General features: G+C 39.1%; 1 protein-coding gene across 4 annotated transcripts in view; it reads right to left on the bottom strand.

Moving 5' to 3' along the window:
- LOC148117659 (zinc finger protein 431-like) overlaps nt 1-21,437 on the bottom strand; it is a 143,714-nt gene extending 122,277 nt beyond the window's left edge. For all 4 annotated transcript variants that reach the window (XM_087902261.1, XM_087902260.1, XM_087902259.1 and 1 more), the window contains exon 1: nt 21,296-21,437. In XM_087902261.1, coding sequence (XP_087758387.1) covers nt 21,296-21,298 — 3 coding nt within the window. In that variant the 5' untranslated portion in view covers nt 21,299-21,437. The remainder of the gene's footprint in view (nt 1-21,295) is intronic.
- Between the last annotated feature and the right edge of the window lie 1,428 nt (nt 21,438-22,865).

Below are 22,865 nucleotides of genomic sequence, written 5' to 3'. Positions count from 1 at the left end.
AGGCCTTTGCAGTGCACAGTTCTCTTCAAGTGCATAAAAGAACATACACTGGAGAGAAACCGTATGAATGTAATGAGTGTGGTAAGGCATTTGCAACTTCCTGTGATCTTAAAAAGCATAAAAGATCTCACCCTGGATAGAAACTCTTAAACTCTTTGAAGGTTATCAGTGTGGTAAGAGCTTTGCACAGCACAGAGATCTTCAAAGGCATAAGAGAACATACAAAAGAGAGAAGCCCCATGGATGTATTCAGTGCAGTAAAGCCTTTGCAGATCCTAGTAATCTTCAAAGGCTTAAAAGAATAAAAAAGTATAAATGAAACTTGTGTGATAAAGCCTTTTCATATCTTATTCATCTTCAATTGTATAAATGTACACATACAGGATAAAAATAATGGATAGAATGTATGTGGCAAGTCCTTTGTCACAATAATTTAAAAATACATTAAATAAACATTCCAGAAAGGAAATTTTAAATTTAATAAATGTAGTGTTCAAAAACATGACAAAAATCATACTGCAGTGAAACTTTAAAAATTAACTTTTTTGTGTAATCAATCTGATAAAGCTTTTGCAAATTATAATAGCCTTTGTGTACCTGAAGAACAACCTGAGGGCTTATTCTAAATTATTTTTCAAGATCATAAACAAATACACTTACAGTCAGATAACTAACAGCATTCATTCTGTAGAAAAAATTTGATAGTGTCAATAATCTGTTCACTACAATACCTTTTTTGCACAAGCAAAGTAATGGACAAAGCGTAGTTATTGAATTTATGAATACCTATGGGCAAGAGAAAGAGCCAAAGAATCACTCCATGGTACTGAAATGAGATCCAAAGGACAACACTTTTCCCTGAATCTAGAGCTAGTTAGAGAGACATTACCCTGAAAACAGAGCCAAAAAGTTAAAAACAGCCAGTGAAGGAAACACACTTTGGCTCTCAAATCAGAGTCAAAGAAACACACTCTACCCTTGTTAAACAGAACACATTTTCCTTATCCACTATTTGGTTGGGGGACATTTAGTTTGTTTCCAGATTCTGGCTATTACAAACAATATTGCTAGGAACATAGTTGAGCACATGTCATTGTGACACTATTGAGCATCCTTTTAATATATACCCAAAAGTGCTATTACTGGGTCTTGAAAAAGGTTGTTTTCTCATTTTCTAAGAAATTGCCACACTGACCTCAAAATGGACTGTCCCATATCCCACCAGCACTGCATGAGTGTTTCCTTTACCCCACAACCTCTCTAGCACAAGTTTTCATCAGTGTTTTTGATCTTTCTTACATGTGTAAGATGGAATTTCAGAGTTGTTTTGATTTGCATTTCTCTGATGACTAAGGATTTTGAGCATTTTCTTCAGTGTCTTTCAGCTATTTTAATTTCCTCTGTTGAGAGTTCTCTTTTTAAGTCTGTACTCCAATTTTATTGGATTATTTGCTTCTGTGATGACCAATTCCTTGAGTTCTTTGTATATTTTGGAGATAAGCCCTCTGTGTGATGTGGGGTTGGTGAATATCTTTTCCCATTCTGGAGGCTGTCGTGTTTTCATGGTGACCATGTGCTTTGCTTTACAGAAGCTTTTCAGTTTCAGATTCCATTTATTGTTTCTCTCAGTGTCTGTGCTGCTGAGATTCTATTTAGTAAGTGGTCTCCCATGCCAATACATTCAAGTGTACTTCCCACTTTCTTTTCTATAAGGTTCATGTGGTTGGCCTTATGTTGAGGTTTTTGATCCATTTGGACTTGAGTTTTGTGCATGTCAATAGAAACAGATCTATTTTCATTCTTCTTTCTACATGTTGATATCCATTTATGCCAGTACCATTTATTAATAATGTTTTCTTTTTTCCATTTGATATTCTTTCCCTTTTTGTCAAAAATCAGGTGTTCAAGGGTGTGTTGATTAATACCCAGATCCTCTATTCAGTTCCTGTCCCACTCGAGTCTGGGCCTCCTATTGTTTTTTAAAAATAACATGATGATGGGATGCCCCGGGTGGCTCACAAAGCAGCTTCTAGTCTGACAAGAATGGCTGTGGGTCCCTGTAAGATCTCCAGGGTGGCAGCGCCATGCGGCCGGGGGAGTCAGGCGGGTGGTTACGGCAGATAAAAGGCTCACAGAACATAATAAATAAACATAAGAGTAAATATTTATTACTTAAAAAGAAACAAAAAAACAGAGAGAGAGAGATAGACAAATATAAAGACATAAGAACATAGAGACAGAGAGAAACGTGTGCACACGACATGAGACAAACACACAAGAGAGAAAGATGGCGATGGGGCAGGTCAGAAATGGCTGGGGGTGGGCGTGGCTAGCTCTTAAAGTGACCCAAAGGAATAACATTCCTGGATCCTTTTTATAATAAAAAGTAGAAGGTTAGACATTTCAGGTTGAAGGAATTGGGGCGGCGAATTCTTAAGACTGCTTCCATCTGATTTGTGGGCGTCATCTTTGGGGAGGGTGTGGGGGATCTGAGAGAAGGCTGGATGCCAGTCACATTTTGGCATAGTTGGTATAGTTGGTCTCTGCTCCCGACAGGACAGGTGTCTGTGGCATGGAAATGTCTGGTGTCCCTTGTACCTGGTTAGGGTGTTGGCAGAACAGAGGACAAAGTTAAATTGAGAAAAAAAAATTTAGGACCAGGGAATTGAGGGGTTTGTATCTGACCTGTTTATGGTGGGTTCTTTAATTTTGCTCCCTGGAACTTATAAGAAAAACAGAAGTTTTAGGTATTAAGAACTTTTTGGGTTTGTAAAAACAGAAATTATAATGAAAAGTATTTTTATTTGGTGAGACAATTTGGCAAAACCTCTTAGCTATCACACTGTCAGAGATCTTTGAGAAGGATAAGATTTTACTTGAGTTACTGATTAAAAAAATGACAGAGAACTTGCTTGGTTGGCATCTAGAGCTACTCTTTTGGGTCCTCCCTGGTCGCTGAAGGTTGCATTTGACCTTTGTTGTTTAATGTAGAGCCTGCCAGGCTTTTGAAGACCCTGTGGACTAAGAAATCTTTAGGAAGACAGGCCTACCTTGACCTGGGCAGCTAGACTGTTGATTCCAGTGATCCTATCCACGTTTGGAGGTCTCCAGTTTAGGTGAAAGGCAGTTTTTGCCCAATGGTCAGTGCTTGGCAGTCGAAGCAAACTGCAGATGGATGCTGGTCTTTGACGGTTTGTTTTCTGTCTTTTCGGAGGAAACAGAGTGCTTGCTAGGAGCCAACCTGTCTCTTTTTGTTATGAAAAGTTTTTTAAATAATTATTCCCCAGATCTCTGAGCAGTTGAGGGCTGATTATTAGGTATAGCTGCAGTATAGACTCTGTCTGGAAGGTTGGGTTTGAGTTTGACTGTATTGACTCTTAATAGGAAAGATTTACATTTGTAAAAAGACAATCAGAAAGAAAAAAACTATGTAACATTAAGATTAGTGGCAGAACTGACAATGGTACATACTAGTTTAAAATATGAGACTTATGATTTTGTAGTCTGAAACGAGATGAAATGAACAATCATTATACATAGAAAGATTGAACAGGAATTAGGCAGACTGCATGCCTCTGATGGGCCCTATCAGAAGCGTGTCACTATGCAAAACACCTGTAATCACAGTTAAGGAGAGGATTTCAGTGAACATCGAGGAGGGGGAGGGGAAAACAGGACATACATGACAGTGGGAGAGCTTGGTCTGGCTCTCAGTGAATCTAGCGATAAAGTCACCTGACCCCAATGAACATGGCGGCGGCCACGTGTTGCGGGGTGGGGGGAGTTACAATTTTTGAGCTGTTGTTGAGCTCTCATGCCGAACCATAAGCTGCAGAGGGGAGCAAAAGTTTGGAACCGAAAAAAAAAAAAACTGCACCATGTCATGTCTGGGATGGAAAAGCCAGCGGCTGGCTGCCATGGACAATTGCTATCCAGAGTCTGAATCATGAAAACCCACGCAACGAAAGAGCGCCCAGGATCACGTGAACGAGCATCCTCGATTCATGGGTGGGGAACTATGGGCCCAGCTGGATAAACCAGAGGCAGGGGCCGCTCCATAGCAGTGGTACGATGAGAGGAGAGAAAAAGGAAAGAAAAGAAGTGAAAATTAAAAAAGATAAAGAAATTGAGGACCTGGTCCCCAGACGAATGTCGAATGCACAGCACGGGAATGCAGTGCTAATGCGGCACCAAATATTGTTTTTTAAAAATAATATGATGATGGGATGCCCCGGGCGGCTCACAGAGCAGTTTCTAGTCCAACAAGGATGGCTGTGGGTCCCTGTAAGATCTCCAGGGTGGCAGCGCCATGCGGCTGGGGAAGTCAGGCGGGTGGTTACGGCAGATAAAAGGCTCACAGGACATAATAAATAAACATAAGGATAAATATTTATTACTTAAAAAGAAACAAAACAACAGAGAGACAGAGATAAACAAATATAAAGACATAAAAACATAGAGACAGAGAGAAACATGTGCTCACAACACAAGACAAACACACAAGAGAGAAAGATGGCGATGGGGCAGGTCAGAAGTGGCTGGGGGGGTGGGCGTGGCTAGCTCTTAAAGTGACCCAAAGGAATAACACCTCCTACTCCAGGTAAGGATTGCGCACCTTCTGTACCTCCCCCACAAGCTTGGGCGAGGGCCTGAGGATTAAAGAGAGACACACACAAAGAAATCTGGGTCATTTGCCAAAGCTGAATGCCAATTTTATTTAGCTTTTTGTGAGGTTAATATACTTTTGCCCCAGAAGATGGATACTTCCTCCCAGCCAGGGGGGCAAGGGGAACTGGTGCCATGTGGGTATCTTCCCAGGCAGGGGGTGGAGGCAGAGGGAGCAGTGACAGACAGTGAGAGAGAGAGAGATGGGAACTCTTTGGGGCAGGTGGGAATTTACCATTTCAAAGGTTTAATAGAGCCTGCAGCTAAAACACCAGTCTAAGAGTGGAGCTAGCACAGAATTTAGCAGGAAGCTTGGCTGGAAAGCGTAAACAGTCCTTGCAATTGCGCCTCAAGGAACAAGGGAGACCCAGGATCCTACAAGTTCCATTGATCCTCCTGTCTGTTCTTATGCCAATACCCAGGCTGTTTTCAGTACTGTAGCTCAGTAGTAAAGTTTGAAGTCAGGGATTGTGATCAACATCCTTAGTCATCAGAGAAATGCAAATCAAAGCAACTCTGAGATTCCTTTGTACACCTATAAGAATGGCCAAAATCAAAAACACTGAAGACAATTTGTGGTGGAGAGGTATGGGGTAAAGAAAACACTCCTGCATTGCTGATAGGAATGCAAGCTTGTATAGCCCCTTTGGATGTCAGTGTGGCAATTTCTCAGAACATTAGGAAACAAACTTCTTCAAGACCCACTAATACCACTTTGGGGTATATATCCAAAGGATGCTCAATCATGCTACAAGGACATGTGCTCAACTATGTTAATAACATCATTGTTTGTAATGATCAGAACCAGGAAACTACCTAATTGCCCCTTGACTGAAGAATGGAAAAGGAAAATGTGGTACAATTATACAATGGAGTACTACACAGCAGAAAATAAAATAGTGACACTTTGAATTTTGCCGGTAAATGGATGGAGCTAGGAAATATCATTTTGAGTGAGTTAACTGACAAACAGAAAGATAATTATAACTCATACACACTCATAAGTGGTTTTTAAATATAAAGCGAAAAAATAATCAAGACAGAGTTGCAGAGAGGGCAGAGTAGTTCAGAGTTCTTGCTGGTCTTGGATGAAGGTGGGTACATTTTCCAGTACTTACATGGGGATCACAACTTTCCGTCATTCCATGAATAGGAGTTCTGAGATCTTTTGATCACTTTGATAACCAGGTACTCATGTGATGAATATCCATCAAGACATACATAATGGTCATATTGATTTTAAAAAATCAAATCAAGCATTGTAAGCTGAAAGAAGTTCATGTACCTGTAATTCAGTGACTCAGAATGTTCAGGCAGAATTAATGTCATGACTACATGGCATCCTGGGAATCAGAGTGATACCCTCTGTCAAATTTTAAAATTTAAGATATGCATGATGCACAGCATAGCAACATATACATGACTCGAAAAAAACCCACATTCCAGGGCCATCATCCAATAACATAAAAAATAGAGTAAGAAATGATGCCCCCCCCTTTACTTTCCAGAATTTGGAGCTACACAGTAAGGGCTACTCAGACAAGCAAACAAAACAATTAAAATAGCAGGTTGCCAATCTCCTTAGCACTTAATAGCAACTGTTTCTTCTATATCTTATGTGGTTTAGAGATCAAGCCTATAATAATGGTAAAGCATTTCAGTGTAAGTAGAATGTTGGCTGATTAATGGCAAGCACAACACAGTTATAAATGTCAGGAAATTAGTTGAGGGTATTGAGACTCTTCACATGCACTGAGGAATTTTATTTAGACAGGGTTCCTTTACTAAAGATTCACAGGAAATTGAAAGAAAGCCACCAAGGAGAGAAACTTGTTCAAATATATGATCTTCTCTGGGAGGTTGTTCATTCAGTCAAGTACATTGTGAACCCAGTCATTATTGTTTCATGGTCAACAATGGAAAAAATGCATTTAGTCATTTCAAGGATAGACATTTAATGATCCTCATCTGCAATGGTCCCTACACTGTCCAAATGTGTAATGTCTTCTCTGGCACTCAAGACAATCTTTTGTCAGCAACATCTTATAAAACCTAAACACACGTTACCTCTTTCTAACATCAATTGCACAAAATAACATTAACATTCCAAAAAGAGAAAAATAAAGACACAGTAAGGGAAGATAGGACCAAGGCAAGACTGAAGCAGAGCAAGACAAATGTCAAATCCTGTCCCTCTCTGGTCAGATGTATGGGCTTCAGTTTCAAATGACTTAAATGGCCCTATCCTTGCAACTTATCATGCATTTCTCTCTTTGGTAACTTCCACTCACTATAAGCAGCTAGGTCTCCATAAAAGTTGTGTCATAACTTAGGTATCTTAACATCTTTGGGCTCTTAATATAACCCAGTATGTTGTGAAATAACATTTTAAAATGTGTTATATTTACTTATGCTGTGGAACATTTGTTTTAATGATGCAAAGAATGCTGTATTCTTTTATGCTGCATTGGTTTAACTCTGTGAAGTTGTGATGCTTTACCTATTTAAAATACCTGGTCTAAAAAAATATTTAAATGACCTATCACATGACAAGAAAGGATAGGCAGGGTTGCCAGGAAAAGAGAATAAATGGGAGGGGAAATCTGGGAGGAAAAAAGAAAGAAGAGGCAACAAAAGGAGAGAACAACAGGAGCCTTTAATCCAGCCACACAGCAAGTCATGGGATAAGAAATAAAGAGAGGAATACAGAATAAAGGTAAAGGCCAGGGGGAAATGTAGAGAGAACAATTAAGTTGAAAACAACCTGCCTTGAAACAAGACAAAGTCAAACATTTACAAAAAAAAAAAATAAGCCTCCATGTGTGAAATTTAATTGAGAACTAGGTGGCAGACTCTAAAGGACCAAGAGAGTCAAAGAACCAACACCACCACACAAAGCTTCAGTCCTCACAGCTTCGTGCAATGAACTCTCACTGTCTCCTCTCTGGGCTTCTGACTCTGCCAAACACAAATGACTGCAACAATGGTAAACTGTAACCATAAACTAAAAAGCCATGATCTTAAATTTTAATTATTTCATGTTCCCAAAGCCAACACATGATGGGTGATGCTGAAAAGTCTGATGTCTTAATTGCAAAGGACACTAACGAGCTTGGACTAGAGGTGCAGAAGTTTTGAATGAAGTAGCTTCCTGAGACTATGAATCACATTGCTCAACCTACCCTAAATGAAAGGTTTATGTGTATGGAGTCTTACCCTTAGGGCACCTTGATAAGCTTCCACTGCACAGTAATGGCTTTTCTGTAATCATAATAAACTCTTTATAATTCCTGCCTGTTTTAACACAAAATGCCCTTTGAAACTACCTTTTTATTTTCATTTATTTCTGCCCTACTTGGGTTTTTTTTACTGCACACCTAAATGACTCATCAGTGATAACTATTGAACAGCTTCAATATTCCATTTAAGACATTAGCATTAGCCCATTACTTTTTAATTTGGCATTACTAAATTTCTAGAGCATAGGCAGAATAAGAAAAATTTTGGAGCCAAAATATCACAAAAAAGTCTGGATGGTGGTGACACACGCCTTTAAGCCCAGCACTGGAAAGGCAGAGGCAGGTGAATTCCTCTGAGTTTGAGACTGTCTTGGAAAACCAAAAAAAAAAAAAAAGTCAGATAAAAGACCTCAGACTTGTTTTTTTTTTTTATCAAGTTTATTTTCAACTGAAATCTTGTGATATAATACCCACTTTCTTCCATTACATTTTCAGTCTCCTGGTCCTACAAGAACAGTTAATTATGGTCAGGTTTCTATTTTTTGTCACATAAAAATCTTGATATCTTTCACATTCTTGCAAAAGTCATCATTCCTATATTCTACTGAGAAACAAAATCAACTTTTGTGTTGTAATTGTTTGTGCTAACCTGCTTTTATGCTATTGTGATTAAATCCTCAAACTGAAAGCATCTCAGGCAGTAAATGGGATTATTTCTTTGAATGTGTCAAATCACACGCAATCACTTTGAAAGAGTAGGGAAAACTGCAAGCTAACAATTGAAGGCAAAACCCATTTGCAAAGACTGTTTACAGCCTTTCTCTCTTGCCGAGTCACTACCTCATGCTCAGAATGCTCCATAACCCAGCACAGGTCCACCTTCTTAGGGGCTTCCTACATCAATCATCAGTCAATACAATTTCTCACAGACACTGCAGTTTCTGGCTCATGAACAGTGTCGAGCAAGTGTCCATGTAGTAGGATGGAATAGCATGCTTTGGGAATATGCAGACAGTGGTATACCTGGGTTTTGGGGTAGATTGACTCCCAATATTCTGAGGACTGCATATTGATTTCCAGAGTGGCTGGACAAGTTTGCACTGCAAGAGCAATGAGTCCCCTTGCTCCACATCCTTGGAGCATTAGCTGTCACTTGTGTTGTTGAACTCATCCTTTCTGTCAGGTTTATGATAAAATCTCCTGATGGCTAATGATAGTGAACATATTTTTAAATGTGTCTCATCTATTTTAGATTCCTCTACTGAGTATTCCATTTACAGGTGTACCTCACCATATTTGAATTATTTGGTTGCTGTCTTTTTGCACGAGTATTTTATTACCCTGAGAGGAAAACCAGAAGCACATAAACCAACATGATATACTCAGTTATAAGTGAATATGAGCACTTAAGTAAAGTACAACCATAGTAATCAGTCAATCACAGTACAATCCATAGATGCAGAAAGGCTAAGTAACAAGAATGAATCTAGGGGACATGCATGGAATTCTCTGGGAAGGCATAATAGAATAGATTTTGTGGGTGCACTGCAGGCAGGTGGAGATGGGAACAGGAAAGATCAAGTAAGCAAGGGACAGAGATGAAGAATAGGAGGGAGAGATGACAGGAATAATGGAGCTGTTGGCAGGAGAAGTGGAAACAGTACACTGCAAACTTCCAGAACTACAAGAAAGACACTACTGAAGATTCCTAGTAGTGAGGAATACAAAAGCTGAACCAGCCATTTTCTGTAAATACGTAAGGCTCCCAGTGGTAAGATTGGGACACAAAGTCAGTCACTAAACTTAGAACTATACTTGTTCTGCTAGCAAGATACACTGGGGAAAAGGTGCCTCAGAGTATGTGAAGTGAAAATGGCTGGTCTAAATTTTAGTCCAAACTATGAGAGGAAGCCAATGTCTGATACTGCCAGGATGGCCAGGAACCAGAACTTAATAGCTTTTACAATAAGGGTAGAACAAAATACAACTAAAAAAGAAAAAAGATAAAATGATTCATATCTAAAATCATAGACTGATTCCCAGCACAAATGTCATGAGAGAGAATTCTTCCAACAGCTGATGGTTGCACATGCAGAGATCCCTGCCTTAACATTACGTCAAGTTTTTGGAATCCTGTGGAAGGAAGGGGTAAATATTGCAGGATCTGGAAGTGTTGAGGAACCCAGGAAAACCAAACCTACAGATCAAGAAAACAAGTCTCATAGTGTCTCAGACAGAATGAAGAGACAGTCACGTAACATGAACAGCTCTGTATATGCTCTGTGCATGCATGCTTTGGTTGTTAGCTTAGGGTGTTTGTGTGATAACTAACTGTAGAACTCTTGGTGTCACATACTCTTGCCAATTTTTGTGATCTTTTTTTTCCTATTTGTTTGCTTTGTCCAGTTATGATAAGGGATTTTACCTAGTTTTCTTGAACCTTTTGATGAAGGGTGTCTTTGTGACAGATGAAAGAGGAGCAATGGACCTGGAGGAATGAGGACTGGGGAAACAGGAAGGAGGGGAGGAAGTGGAAGCTGCAGTTAACATGTATTGTCTGAGAGAAGAATAAATAAAAGAGAAAAGATAAAGATGAAAATGCATTTAGTCTGAGTTCTTTGATCTTCATAATCTGTAATAACCCATATAGCACAAATATCTCAAAACTATTCTGGATGGATTTCAAGCCAACCTCTTGTCTGACACATCTTGAGATTACATGTAACAAAATAAGGATTTCCAACATGCAACGGCATAGGATAAACTCCCATTCAGAAAAAGGAATATAGTTGTGCTTCAGCCCCAAATTCAAACAGAAAATCCTTGCTCATGTGCACATCATTCCAGCCAGAAGACTAGGTAGGCAGTCTACCAGTCTATGAAAGTAATTCACTCACTACATTCCCAGACACAATCACCAACCAACCCTACAGTTACCACAACCTACACATTGGGTGGAAACCTCTGCTCAAGTACAGGACACACTACAAGAAGAACAAGTAGGTAAACTGTGGAAAAGACCACATGCTGGACCGGAGGCCATGGCAACCACCAAAAATTCACATAGACTTCCTCCATTCTTTTAAAAACCCTCAATACTAAACCAAAGACCCACTTCCCTCATCATGTCTGTATTGTAGCTTCCAACTTGGGTGGAGACTCCTGGCTCAAAGAACAAACCACCTGCCAGAATTCCATGTAGGCCAGTCCACAGACCTCCCCAAATCTTTCCTACACCCTCAACACTATCCCCAAGTTCTCCCCTCTTTTCCGTTTGCAGTCCTAACCTCCTTAGGCTCATACTCCACTCTATAATAAAGGCTACACATACTGCAAGACTTTCAGTCTCAAAGTTGGTGTGCTGCATGTACTGGCTTTCTGGGAACCTAGTTTCTTTGGATGATGCCTTGCTCAGGCCAAATACAGTAGGGAGGGCTGTGGAATTTCCCCAAAGCAATGTGCCTTACACTCTCTGAAAACTGGATAGTGGGATGGGAAGGTATGTGAAGGCAATGATTAAAGCAGAGGGAACACCAACTTTCATTTATGTGTATAAAGAAAAGAGACTGTTTTCTTATTTTAAAAAAAATAAAGTGCCAAAAGACGTTAAAAAAAGAACCTCAGTTCAACCATATGACACACAGACTAGATTACTGGAGAGCAAATAGAAATCAAGGGAGCAAGCACCCATCCAACAAAGACAAACTTAGAGATTGGTACTTAAACCACAATCACAAGCAGAATTCTTGGACAAAAGGAAAGAACATAATGAACCACAGACAGAGCAATGTGTCACTACCAGATTCCTGCAATCCTACTGCACCAAACCCTGCAAATCAAAATGACTCTGCAATACCATCTCATACCAGTCAGAATGGCTTAGATCAAAATCATCAATGATTACTTAGGCTGGAGAGGATGTTGAGAAAGGGTAACACTCATCCATTGCTAGTGGGAATGCAAACTTGTACAACAACTCTGGAAATTATTGAAGTTTCTCAGAAAATTGGGAATCAACCTACCTCAGGACAAAGAAATACAATTCTTGGGCATATACATAAAAGATGCACAACCAAATAGTTCTACATGATTATTTTGTTCAACTATGTTCATAGCAGCATTAATAGTAAAAGCCCAAACCTGGATACAACCTAGATGTTCCTCAACCAAAGAACAGATAAAGAAAATGTTGTATGCAGTAAAGTTCAAAGGTTAAAAGACCAAAATTTGTTATATGTTTGCAGAATTCAAAAACTTAATTTTAACTTCCTTGATAGAAACTTAAGGACAAAATAATGGATAGGAAGTAAGAAGAATTTTAGAATTAGTAAGTTACAGTGCAAATCCTAATTGGTCTTATTCATTTAACCTGGAGTCAGATGTTAGGGTGAAAGCTGAAAGATCAGAGAAGCAGAGCAGCCAGCCACTAGTTCTTAGCTCTATGAAATCCTGAGACCAACGTGGGACTCGATGTATAACTCTGTTTCTATTTCTAAGTCCTTTCTGTCTTAAAGAAGTCATTTGAGTACAAGCTTGCCTGCTCTGCATTTTCGAGTATCCCTGAGGGCTATAAATAATGTCTGTGTTAGCCCATAGAAAGAACATTTTGCTCAATTCAAAGAGCACACTTTGTAAATTAAGATTGGGGCTGGTGCAGGCCAGCAACAGCAAGTCATCCTTAGAGATTAGAAGCTGCTTAGCTGGATAAGATAATGCACCTCTTTGAACTGTATTCCAAGGATAGTGCAGAAAAATGGTTACCTGACTTAACTGCTCTTTGTTCTGCCTATTGACTGTATCTAGTTTATATACTGGCTGAGAAATAAACTCAGGGCTGTTTGGTATTGGCCTTCAGTCCTCCCAGTCTATCCTGTGTTTCTGTCATCATTTCTCTTAATCTAATTTTTTCTCAGTCTCAGTATCCACTCACTGGGAATCGCCAGGAAAATTCCAATGAGTGGGCTTCAGAAGATTGGCACCAAATGCTGGGATGTGCAAGGGGGTGTGGTGGGAGGAACAACACAAGGACACCTCAGGATGAAAGAGTGTACTCAGTACTCAGTTAAAGGGAGATCTGCAGTGAGCTTTCTCAGGGAGCCATTGCTGTAAAGACAAAGGAAAGTAAACACAGGAGTGTATGTACAAGATGAAAGAGGTTAGCTGTGCAGCATGAAAAATAATTAAGGGGGCTGAAGAGATGGCTCAGGGGTTAAGAGCACTGACTGCTCCTCCAGAGGACCCGGGTTCAATTCCCAGCACCCACATGGCAGCTCACAACTGTCTGAAGATCCAGTTGCAGGAGATCTGACACCTTCACACCAATGCCACAAAAATAAAGTTAAATAAACCATAAAAAAAATATTTAAAAAAAAGAAAAGAAAAGAAAAATAATTAAGAAGGGGCTGGAGAGATGGCTCAGAGGTTAAGAGCATTGCCTGCTCTTCCAAAAAGGTCCTGAGTTCAATTCCCAGCAACCACATGGTGGCTCACAACCATCTGTAATGGGGTCTGGTGCCCTCTTCTGGCCTTCAGGCATAAACACAGACAGAATATTGTATACATAATAAATAAATAAATATTTTAAAAAAATAATTAAGAAGTAACTGCTGTGTAAGTGTAAAATAAGGAAAGAAGTAACTTGAATGAGAAGGGACTTTTATATGAATGTAAAAAGTAATTATGGGACAAAAACAGCAAACACCTGTTTGTACATTTATTTAGGTATATTTTAAAACCCATAGGTGCTAAGGTTGGGTGTCAGTGATTGTATAAATTTTTGGAATTTATTGAAAGAATTTGTCCTTGGTTTCTTGAGCAGGTAATCTTGAATGCAGATATAAGGGGGTAGATTGGAGTCAAAATACAGCAACATTATGATGTACATGGTCCAGAGAACATTTCAGTAGATATTTTCAGACTCTCGACACTTACTCATGACAGCTTAGATCTATGTTCTGAAAGACAGAAATTGTACCCAAACTGAGGTAAAAGTAAAACTAAGTTTCTGTTTCAGTGAAAGAACTGTTTAATGCAATGCTTCTGTAAAGTCATCTGATGATGTCACATCCGATACTGATGAGGAGGTAACATCTAAAAGAGAGGTTCCTGATAAGGAGGTGAAGTCAAAAAAGAGACTTCTAAGTGTCCTGATTCAGATTTCCCACATTATCTATGAATGTTGAAGAACAGTCATGTAAATGATCTAAGACAGCTGAAAAACAGTCAGAGACTAAGGGGCTGAGGAATCTCATGGACTCTTTAAATAAAAAACTGGAAGCAGTCCAAATTTCTTCCTGGCAAAATAAAGACTCATGAAGGATCTCACAAAGGAGTTCATGGGGAAGCTCAAGAAGGAGTACTCCCTCACCTTCCCCCAGAGAAGAGACAGATTTAGATTCTCCTGAGGATTATACTATTAAAGAAAAAAAATTCCTATAATCTCTATGGTCCAGAAGACTGCCAATTCTTAGTTGACTTTGAATATTAGCCCATTATATGGAAGTATTAAGAGAGGAGCCAAGAAAAAAGTCATTCAAGGATCTAATTTATTTTCAGTTATAGAACATCAGGATGCTCAAGGAAATGTTCTGAGAGTTCACACACCTTTAGCTTTTACACAACTTAAAGAATTAAAAAATGCTGGTTCTCAATATGGGCAAAAAACTTCTTTTATTCAAGCAGTTTTGGAGACAATAGCAGTTGAAGCTTTGCCTCCTGTAGATTGGAAATAATTGGCTAGAGCTTGTTTGTCTCGAGGAGATTATGTATTGGGTAACCATAATTCCTTGAGTATGTGAACCTATAGTTAATATTAACAAAGCTCAAAACATGCCTGTCTGGGGTTGGAGAGATGGCTCAGTGGTTGGGAGCACTGACTGCTCTTCCACAGGACCTGGGTTCAATTCCCAGCACCCACATGGCAGCTCACAACTGTCTGAAGATCCAGTTGCAGGGGATCTGACACCTTCACACCAATGCACATAAAATAAAGTCAAATAAAGCATAAGAAATATTTTTTTAAAAAACATGCCTGTTAAGTTTGACATGCTAGCAGGAGAAGGTGATTATAAAGATTTCGATCATCAGTTGAACTTTGAATTGGCAATATATGCTCAACTTAATATTCCACCAAAAAAAGGCCTGGATGAATTATTTTACACTGGAAAGAAAACAGAAGAATTGTCTAAGATAAAACAGAGACCTGATGAATTGTTTCAAGATTTTGTTTCTCAATGTGATGACAACTGTAGGGAGACATTTAAGAGATTCAGAGACTGAACATTACTTGAAAACAGTATACATGCTGTCTGAGAAATAAACTAGGAGCTATTTGGTAGTGGCCTTCAGTCCTCCTCATTTAACCTATGTTTCTGTCTTCATTTCTCTTAATCTAAATTTTCCTCAGTCTCAGTGTCCCTACCCAGGGAATCCAACTGAATTCTGCTGGACAGACCATATGGTGTATCCTATCAAGCTCAAACAAAATTGACTAGAGGTTCTGTATGATGTTGGCCTAAGATAAGGAATTTTGTTGCATATGCCTTCCATAAATTAAGAGAATAGCTGGATACAGTCTTACACTGTAGGGTACATTGCTTGGCTTTAAATGCAGAACAAGGGTCTTCCCTGTAATGGTGCAAAACCCTTGAAAATCCCTCTTTTCCCCCACTGTACTGCCATCTGAAATTACCTAGAACTTTTCTTTCTTTTCACTCCTTTCTTTGTGTTTCTTTTTCACTGTAGACCTAAAGGAGTCAGCAGTAATAACTACCCAACAGAAATGATATTTTTTCTAAGATATCAGTCTATTACTTTTTAATTCTGCCTTAATAACCTTCTTGGCACATGGAAATATTAAGAAAGATTTGGGACTAAAGGATCACAAAAATAATCTTCAGGAACATTTTTATAAAGTCTTCTAATCACTTGTACTTACTTACCAGATCAATATCACCTAATAGAGCCACAAGGAAAGAGGCCAGGCTTGTGCTGGAGCGATCAGAGCCAGATGAGGCTATGAAAGCTTATTGAGAGCAATCAAAATTTTTATATATTTACCAGAATCAGAACTTTATGGCAATTTCTGGGCTGGATACAGGTCTAGTTCCCCGGATGCCATGAAGATTGTAAGCTATACAGGAAACATAATTTCATTGTTTCAGACCAGTTGCCCTGTAAATCTTCCTTGACTATTAAGGGATTATAAAGAAAAACACAAATTAGCCTGAATGCCTCTGACTGCGTGAGTCCATCAATCTGTCAGGAACTGGAAGTCACACTCTGTTCCAGCAGCCATTGACTTAACCTGAAAACCCTGACACACAGATCTCTCAGGACTGATAGGCCAGATCAACTCCTTGTTTCCCTGTAGGGCATTTTGCCCACTAAAATCCTATGACCTTGACCTCCACTGCCTGCCAGCACTGTCAACATTCCAGGCTTTCAGGTCCTACAAGAACAGTCAGTTATGCTCTGTGTAGAGCTTTCCCTGACTTTTGCCATCTAAAGTCTCAATATCTTCAAAATTCTTCCAAAGTCCTTATTTCCAAGTCAATTGCAGCACAAAATCACTTTTGAGGTACCATTTTCTATTCCTACTTTTATCTCTGTTGCTGTGATTAAATTATCTAACCAAAAGGAACTCTGGAAATGAACAGGTTTATTTGGTTGTTACCCTTAAGTCAGAGTCCACCACTGTGGGAGCTTAGGATCGAAACTCAAGTTAATCACCAAAGGCAAAACTTGCAGAACCATTGTTACCTGATTTTCTCTTTTGCCTTGTCATTGTCTTATGCTCAGCTAACTCTCTTAATCATCCCAGGCCCACTTGCTTAGAGACATTGCCAACTCAGTGAAAGATCTTCCAACATTAATCGTCAATCAACACACTGACTTTCAGACAGAAATCAGACATTCTGATCTAAGCATATGCTTAGTTGATGTTCCCTCAGATGAACCTTGGCTCTATCATGTCGAGAGCTGAGGCTAATCAGCACACAGACACAATAATATATGAGAAGGTTTTAGAGAACCAAAGACAATGTATTAATCTTGTCAATGAGCTAAGCATCAAAGACTCAAACATGAAGAAAGCAACAACTAGAAAGCACAGACATGCCAGGAAATGGAAAGGGGCAAGCATCTAAGATCATTAAGAGAAAACTAAAACTGTTCATCCCAGAAACTATTATAAATTAAGGCTCAAATAGCATAAGCAATATTCTGAATACAAATTGGTGAAGGTCTATAATTTTCAAGAAAATGAATGATATAATAAGATTATGGTTCAAAAAGTCAAAAATATAGATGGCACCATTATAGAACAAGACAACCACAGGTCTACAAATATATATTATGGTCTGTTAAACAAGAACTACAAGATACTCATCAAAATCAAACGCCAAGAAATCACTGGCATCCTATACACTACAGTTCTCTCCTTTACCAATGATAGAAAATGGGTTGGGTGAGTAACGCTGTTCTAAAAAATTCAGAAGCTTCACTTGAAGTCTTCTGATGTTTTTACTTTGTTCAAAATAGTTTTGATTACTAAAACATTTCATTCTCCTATGATAAAAAAATAATGTGTCTTAGGATAACTTAGATAACATTTTGTTACCTACCAGTGGTGATTGAATCTAAGTCTGCATCACAGTGAGGAAATGAAAACTATTGAAAGGAAATTTCAAAAGAACGGATTTTTGAAGAGTCAGGGTACATGTAAAGCAACTTGCTTTGCTCCAACTTTATAAGTCACAGGCACCTTTGAAAACAAGGTTACTGCTATTTCTTGTGTATGTTTGTGTATGAGAGAGAATGTCTTGCATATGTATACAGGTGGCATACAGAAAAGGAGGTTGTCAGATCTGCTGGATGGGAATAGTAGAGATTTATTAACCTCCCAACTTGAGAGTAACTATCTGAGCTCAGGTCACCCATGAAAAGAATATGTGCTGAGCCACCTGCCAAGACACATAAAACCTTCTATCCAATAAGTCAAGTCTATTTAAGATTAATAAAAACAAGAAAAACAAATCATAAATAAATAAAGTAAAGAAATGATCCTTAGGAAGATATTGCATCAAAATTAAGATTTTAGTAGCAAATATTCAAATACGAAGATAGAAACAACTGCAACACACAAATATGCCAATAAATGGACAGAGGCAGGCATCTAAGATAAAAAAAATTGAGTCTCTCCACAGAAACTGTACCAAAAACAAAACTTAAGAAACTGATCACACACAAAAAAACATTCACCAGGAGAAAAAGGAACCAAAAAAAAGAAAGAAAAGAAACTGATCATATAAGAGATATTCTGAATAAAATTTGTGAATTTCTACCATTTTAAAGAAAATGAATAAATTGCAGTCATACGATACAGAAAAAAACAAATGCATATAATATGACTTTACTTTCCACAAATGCACAGCAATCAAAAATGTATACAAAATTTGTGAAAGAATCAAGTGGTTGGAGAAACAAAGAACAAAAGCAATGAAATATTGTCAAGTTTAAATCAAAAGGCCAAAGAAAACTTAGGTATGGAAAAATGTGAACTTGACCAATGTTACCTAGCTATCTTCGATAATAAGTGAACGGAAATTAAATAGTCACAAACTTCACACCTTTCACAAAGCTTTTTCAAAGTGATCCTTAAACTGATATTTCTGACTCCCAAACTCACTGATGTCTTCCCAAAAAAAAGAAGCCTCATGATACAGATGCTGTCTTTCAAATGGAGGAGATTTCTTTCAATGACTCTCCAGCCTATCATGTGCTCTTCTGGTTTCTGGAAAATGCAGCCCCACTGATGAGCAATCCCAAAACAAGCATAAAGTTATTTAAAATTTGCTTCCTGCTACATGGAATATGGCTGGAGACGTGGATTGTGCCCTATCTACCTGTCTAACACAATGCACACCTGAGAAGTCTCTGCACATCAGAAACTCCTTCTGTCTTCTGGAACTAAGCTTCACTGTATGACATCACTGGGGATAGCAGCAACAGCACATTAAAAGTCTTCTAAACATGTATTGCTGTAAGAAATTTGATATCATCATTTTCCTACCAGTTACCAAACTTTTTAAAACCTTTATAACACAAACCTGAAATTAGAATTAGATATTCAAAACTTCTGGAATCTAGACATTCAGTTTTCTAATCTCCCTTCCCACTGAACAACAAATCAGTGCCCATGTGGATACTCTGGAGAGTCGTACAACCTGCATCATAGTCTCCATTTCCAGGACTCCAGAGTCTCCCTTTACCCTGTAAATCTCTACAAAAGGAGGCTCAGAGAAGAAGGACCCCTGCCAACATGAACCAAATGGACCAACATGACTACAGTCTGGTCCATCCAAGTCACAGCAGAAATGACAGTTCAACAGGCCTGCTCCGAACACCTTCCATGCAACATGGTATAGCTTTTTGTCTTCCTACAACAGAGGCAGAAGAGAAACATGGAAAGAACCCACTAACCTGCTACTAGTACTCCTGATTGCTAACCCTTCCCAGAATCCCTAATTGGCTAAGGTCACCTAGCTGGGCCTCAGGATATTAGCAGCTCCCCTACAAGATGATTAGAGATTAAAAGACTCAGATAGCACAGGCTTTTCAGTTCTGCCCTCCCAGACTAGCAGACAGTTCCCTAGTTCACTTTGTAATAAGTACACATTATTCCACTCTCCTAGAGCACATCCTCTTCCTCATCCAAAGCAAAAGGTCCATGTGTGCACATTCCATTGCACACTCACTTTCCAGTGCAGCCATCCCATTGCCTCAGAGATAGGAAATTCTGCAGACAAACAGGTCACATTCATAAAGTAACTACTGTTACTGTGTAACTATGGTTAGTTTGTAACTGTTGTTAAAGAAAGACAGACCAGGAATTATAAAACAATACAGACATCTTAGGGCTTGGAGGCAGCAAGGAGAATGTAAATACGATGTAGTTGTCATCTCTAAAACTATTTTGAAAACTTGAGGCAGACTTTATGGTCATGTACTCCAGAGACTAGGAATTTGTATTAGAGCACATTAAAAATTTCTCATGTATTTTCTCTAAAGATCAATGTCTTAATAGAGAAAAGTCCTGTTAAGCAGGGCCACAACTTCTATTTTAGATGAACTACTGTAAATATAACAATTAGGTTTAAAGATAAGGTCAGCCCTTTCCCAGATTCCTTGTTGCGCTGGTCTGTGGACTGCAAATAATGGTCAATCAGGACATTCATAGTGCATCTACAATTGACTACCTCATTCCACATAGCTAACCTCAACTACTTATGAAGAGGGGGAAAGTTTTACCCTCAGTCCAGCCTCTCCTTTTCTGTTTGGTGTCTCCACCAGCTTCAATAAACTCTTTCTCCTATTGTGGTCTGAAGACAGAAGTAATGTTCCATATGCAAATCCTTTCCCTGCAACTGCATTGCATAGTTAACTACATGACTCAAATGCATAATTTTAAAACTGTGAGGTGGTAATATCATTTTTTTTTAGGAATTTTGAAAGTGTAATGTACAGGAAAGCAAGGTCATTGCCCTGGACAGCAGCAGACCAAGGCCACCTGAGTCAACATAAGAGAACTTGTCTCAGAAACTATTTTTCTAACAGGATTTAAATGCAGCTGTTCAAGAATTAATATACTTTTCCAATGAGAAATCACTTCACACACTTAGCGTGCCAACCTGTAATGTGTCCTTGAAAGGCTTGATAGAGGTTGGTTTTTGATATGGTGATGTGCCTGGTGTCTGGTTTTAAATCAGTGGTGGCTTCTTTGTAATGGTTTGGAGCCAAGTATCTGGACAATCTAGTTGAACAATGCGTACCCTAGCATCCTAATCTCTAACAGCCATGATTAAAACACATTTAACTTTTGGGTGATTTAGAGGCAGTCCTCCCTCAGCTAAATTCTACTTTGTGAGACTGAACTATTTAGAAAGCATTGGCAAATCCTTTGTATCAGCAATTCAACTCTGCTGCGTTGCAGCTTAGAAGTGCAGTGCTACCAAACAGGTGAGATGCCTTGATCACGTCCACATAGTTAAATATAAATGGAGATTGAACATAAAGTTAAATGCAAAGTGCTCAATATCGAGAAGATACTGGGGAAACTAGGCTTCTCCAACTTTGGCATACTGAAGTTGACAAGAAAGATGTTTGTACACACAGCACCCTCCTCCCAATTCTCTAAGCCGATTAAGCCCAAAGCGCAAAGTTGTTCAGAGGCCTGTCCCTCGGTCTAGGAATTCACAGGACTGCATGAAACTTCACAATGCAGGGCATCTGGTGGCAGGTTCCCTCACGGATCCCGGAAGAAAACAACATCCTGTCTCCCGCACCTCACCATCTGCTCCTCCCCATCTGGAGACAGCATTCCCCCCACTCACCATGTTGTGTTTCTCAGTTCGCCAAAAGTCTCAGTTCATCATCTCCTAGCAGCAGCAATTTTACCTCCACACAGGAAACCACCGGTGCCAGCTCCACGGCAAAATCGGCGCAATCGAAATGGAATGTGGATGCCCGGAAGAGGCCTGCACGACTTCTGACTGGCAGGTCATCTGGAGAGCCTGATTGGCTAGTGCAGCCTGAGTGACAAGAACACCTCCCACAAGGCTGAAGTGTACTTAAAGAGACAGCACAGAGGTTTCTGGTCATTTCATCCTTCTGAGACAAAGATCTTATCTTGATTGGCTGAGATATGCATTTCAATAGCACTTGCCCCTGGCTATAAAAGCAAGCAGACTCCATCAAAATCTTGCACTCCTTAGGAACTTTCTCTTTTTCCTCCAGGACACAATGTGGCTAGCTGGCTTGTACTTGTGCTGTGCCAGGCGGGTGCAGGGATTCCCTGTCCCATAGGGGGAAGAATGCCCAGAATATTAACAGCTAAAGAGAATTTTAAGGTCACAAAAGAGATGATTGTTCATGCTTCTTGCTGAGGTCAGATGAAATGAAGATGCTTTAAACAAGGTTTTCACAGATATTTCACACAAGAGAAAAGAGAAAAGCAGGAGCCAGATCTGAAACAAGATGATAGGTCTTTCCCCCATCAAAAGGCTGGATGATGACTCCTTTGCTTTACGAGTTTTATTACTGAAACTCGAGGCAAACTCCAGGAAAATGAATAATAATAAAAAGAGTAGTGTTCATGGAAATGTGACTATGTAGAGAATAATGGAGCTGGAAGGAATGTCTTCACAATCGCTATTGTTAGCCAGCACATATTCCTCCATGGTCAGGTGAATAAAAGATACAACTGCAGTATTCAACATTCTTTACATGAACAGGACAGGTAGAATGAATCTCAACATGTATGTAAAAAGTGGGCTTATTAGAATGTCTCACAAGCTGTGTTTCAGGTTGTCTAAAAACATCTACTTACAAATGACAATTGAAGAATCCAGTAGATTGCTTCTCAGCCTTTTCCCAAAGATCAAGTGAAGAATCCAGTAGTTGTTCAACCTATGAGGCTTGATGTCTAAACTAGTTTTAAGTATTCACCAAAATTTCAAAGTAGTCTCTAGTACTAGTAAAGGAATGAGCTTGGTAGCCAGAGCAAGATGACAAAAAAGAGACTTTTCTACTTCAATATACTCTGTATGTAATTGCTGCTACCAGAAGGTAAGAAAATTAAAGTTAGATCATAGTTTTGTTTGATTCAGATTTTCTTGTTTTGGTGATTTCAAGATATAATTTTTCTGTGTAGGTGTGGAACTAATTCTGTGAGTCAGACTGGTCTCAAACTCAGAAAATTCCAGTGCCTTGTGTTAGGCCCAGATTATGATCCCCAGAGAGAGACCCCCAGAGAGACACAGACTGTAATAAGCAAGGTTTAATCAGCATAATACAGACATGTTTGGAACTCATCTCCATCCCCTTACAGCAAGGTAGAGAGGAGTTGTATATCCTCTGTAGGGTAAGCTTTTAAAGACATAACTACAATGAGAATCTTTGAAG

This window comes from Myodes glareolus, chromosome 27 (assembly GCF_982192425.1).
Source record: "Myodes glareolus chromosome 27, mMyoGla1.1, whole genome shotgun sequence".
NCBI lineage: Eukaryota > Metazoa > Chordata > Mammalia > Rodentia > Cricetidae > Myodes > Myodes glareolus.
Note: the sequence above shows the minus strand (reverse complement) of the source record. Positions and strands in the feature narration are given on the sequence as shown.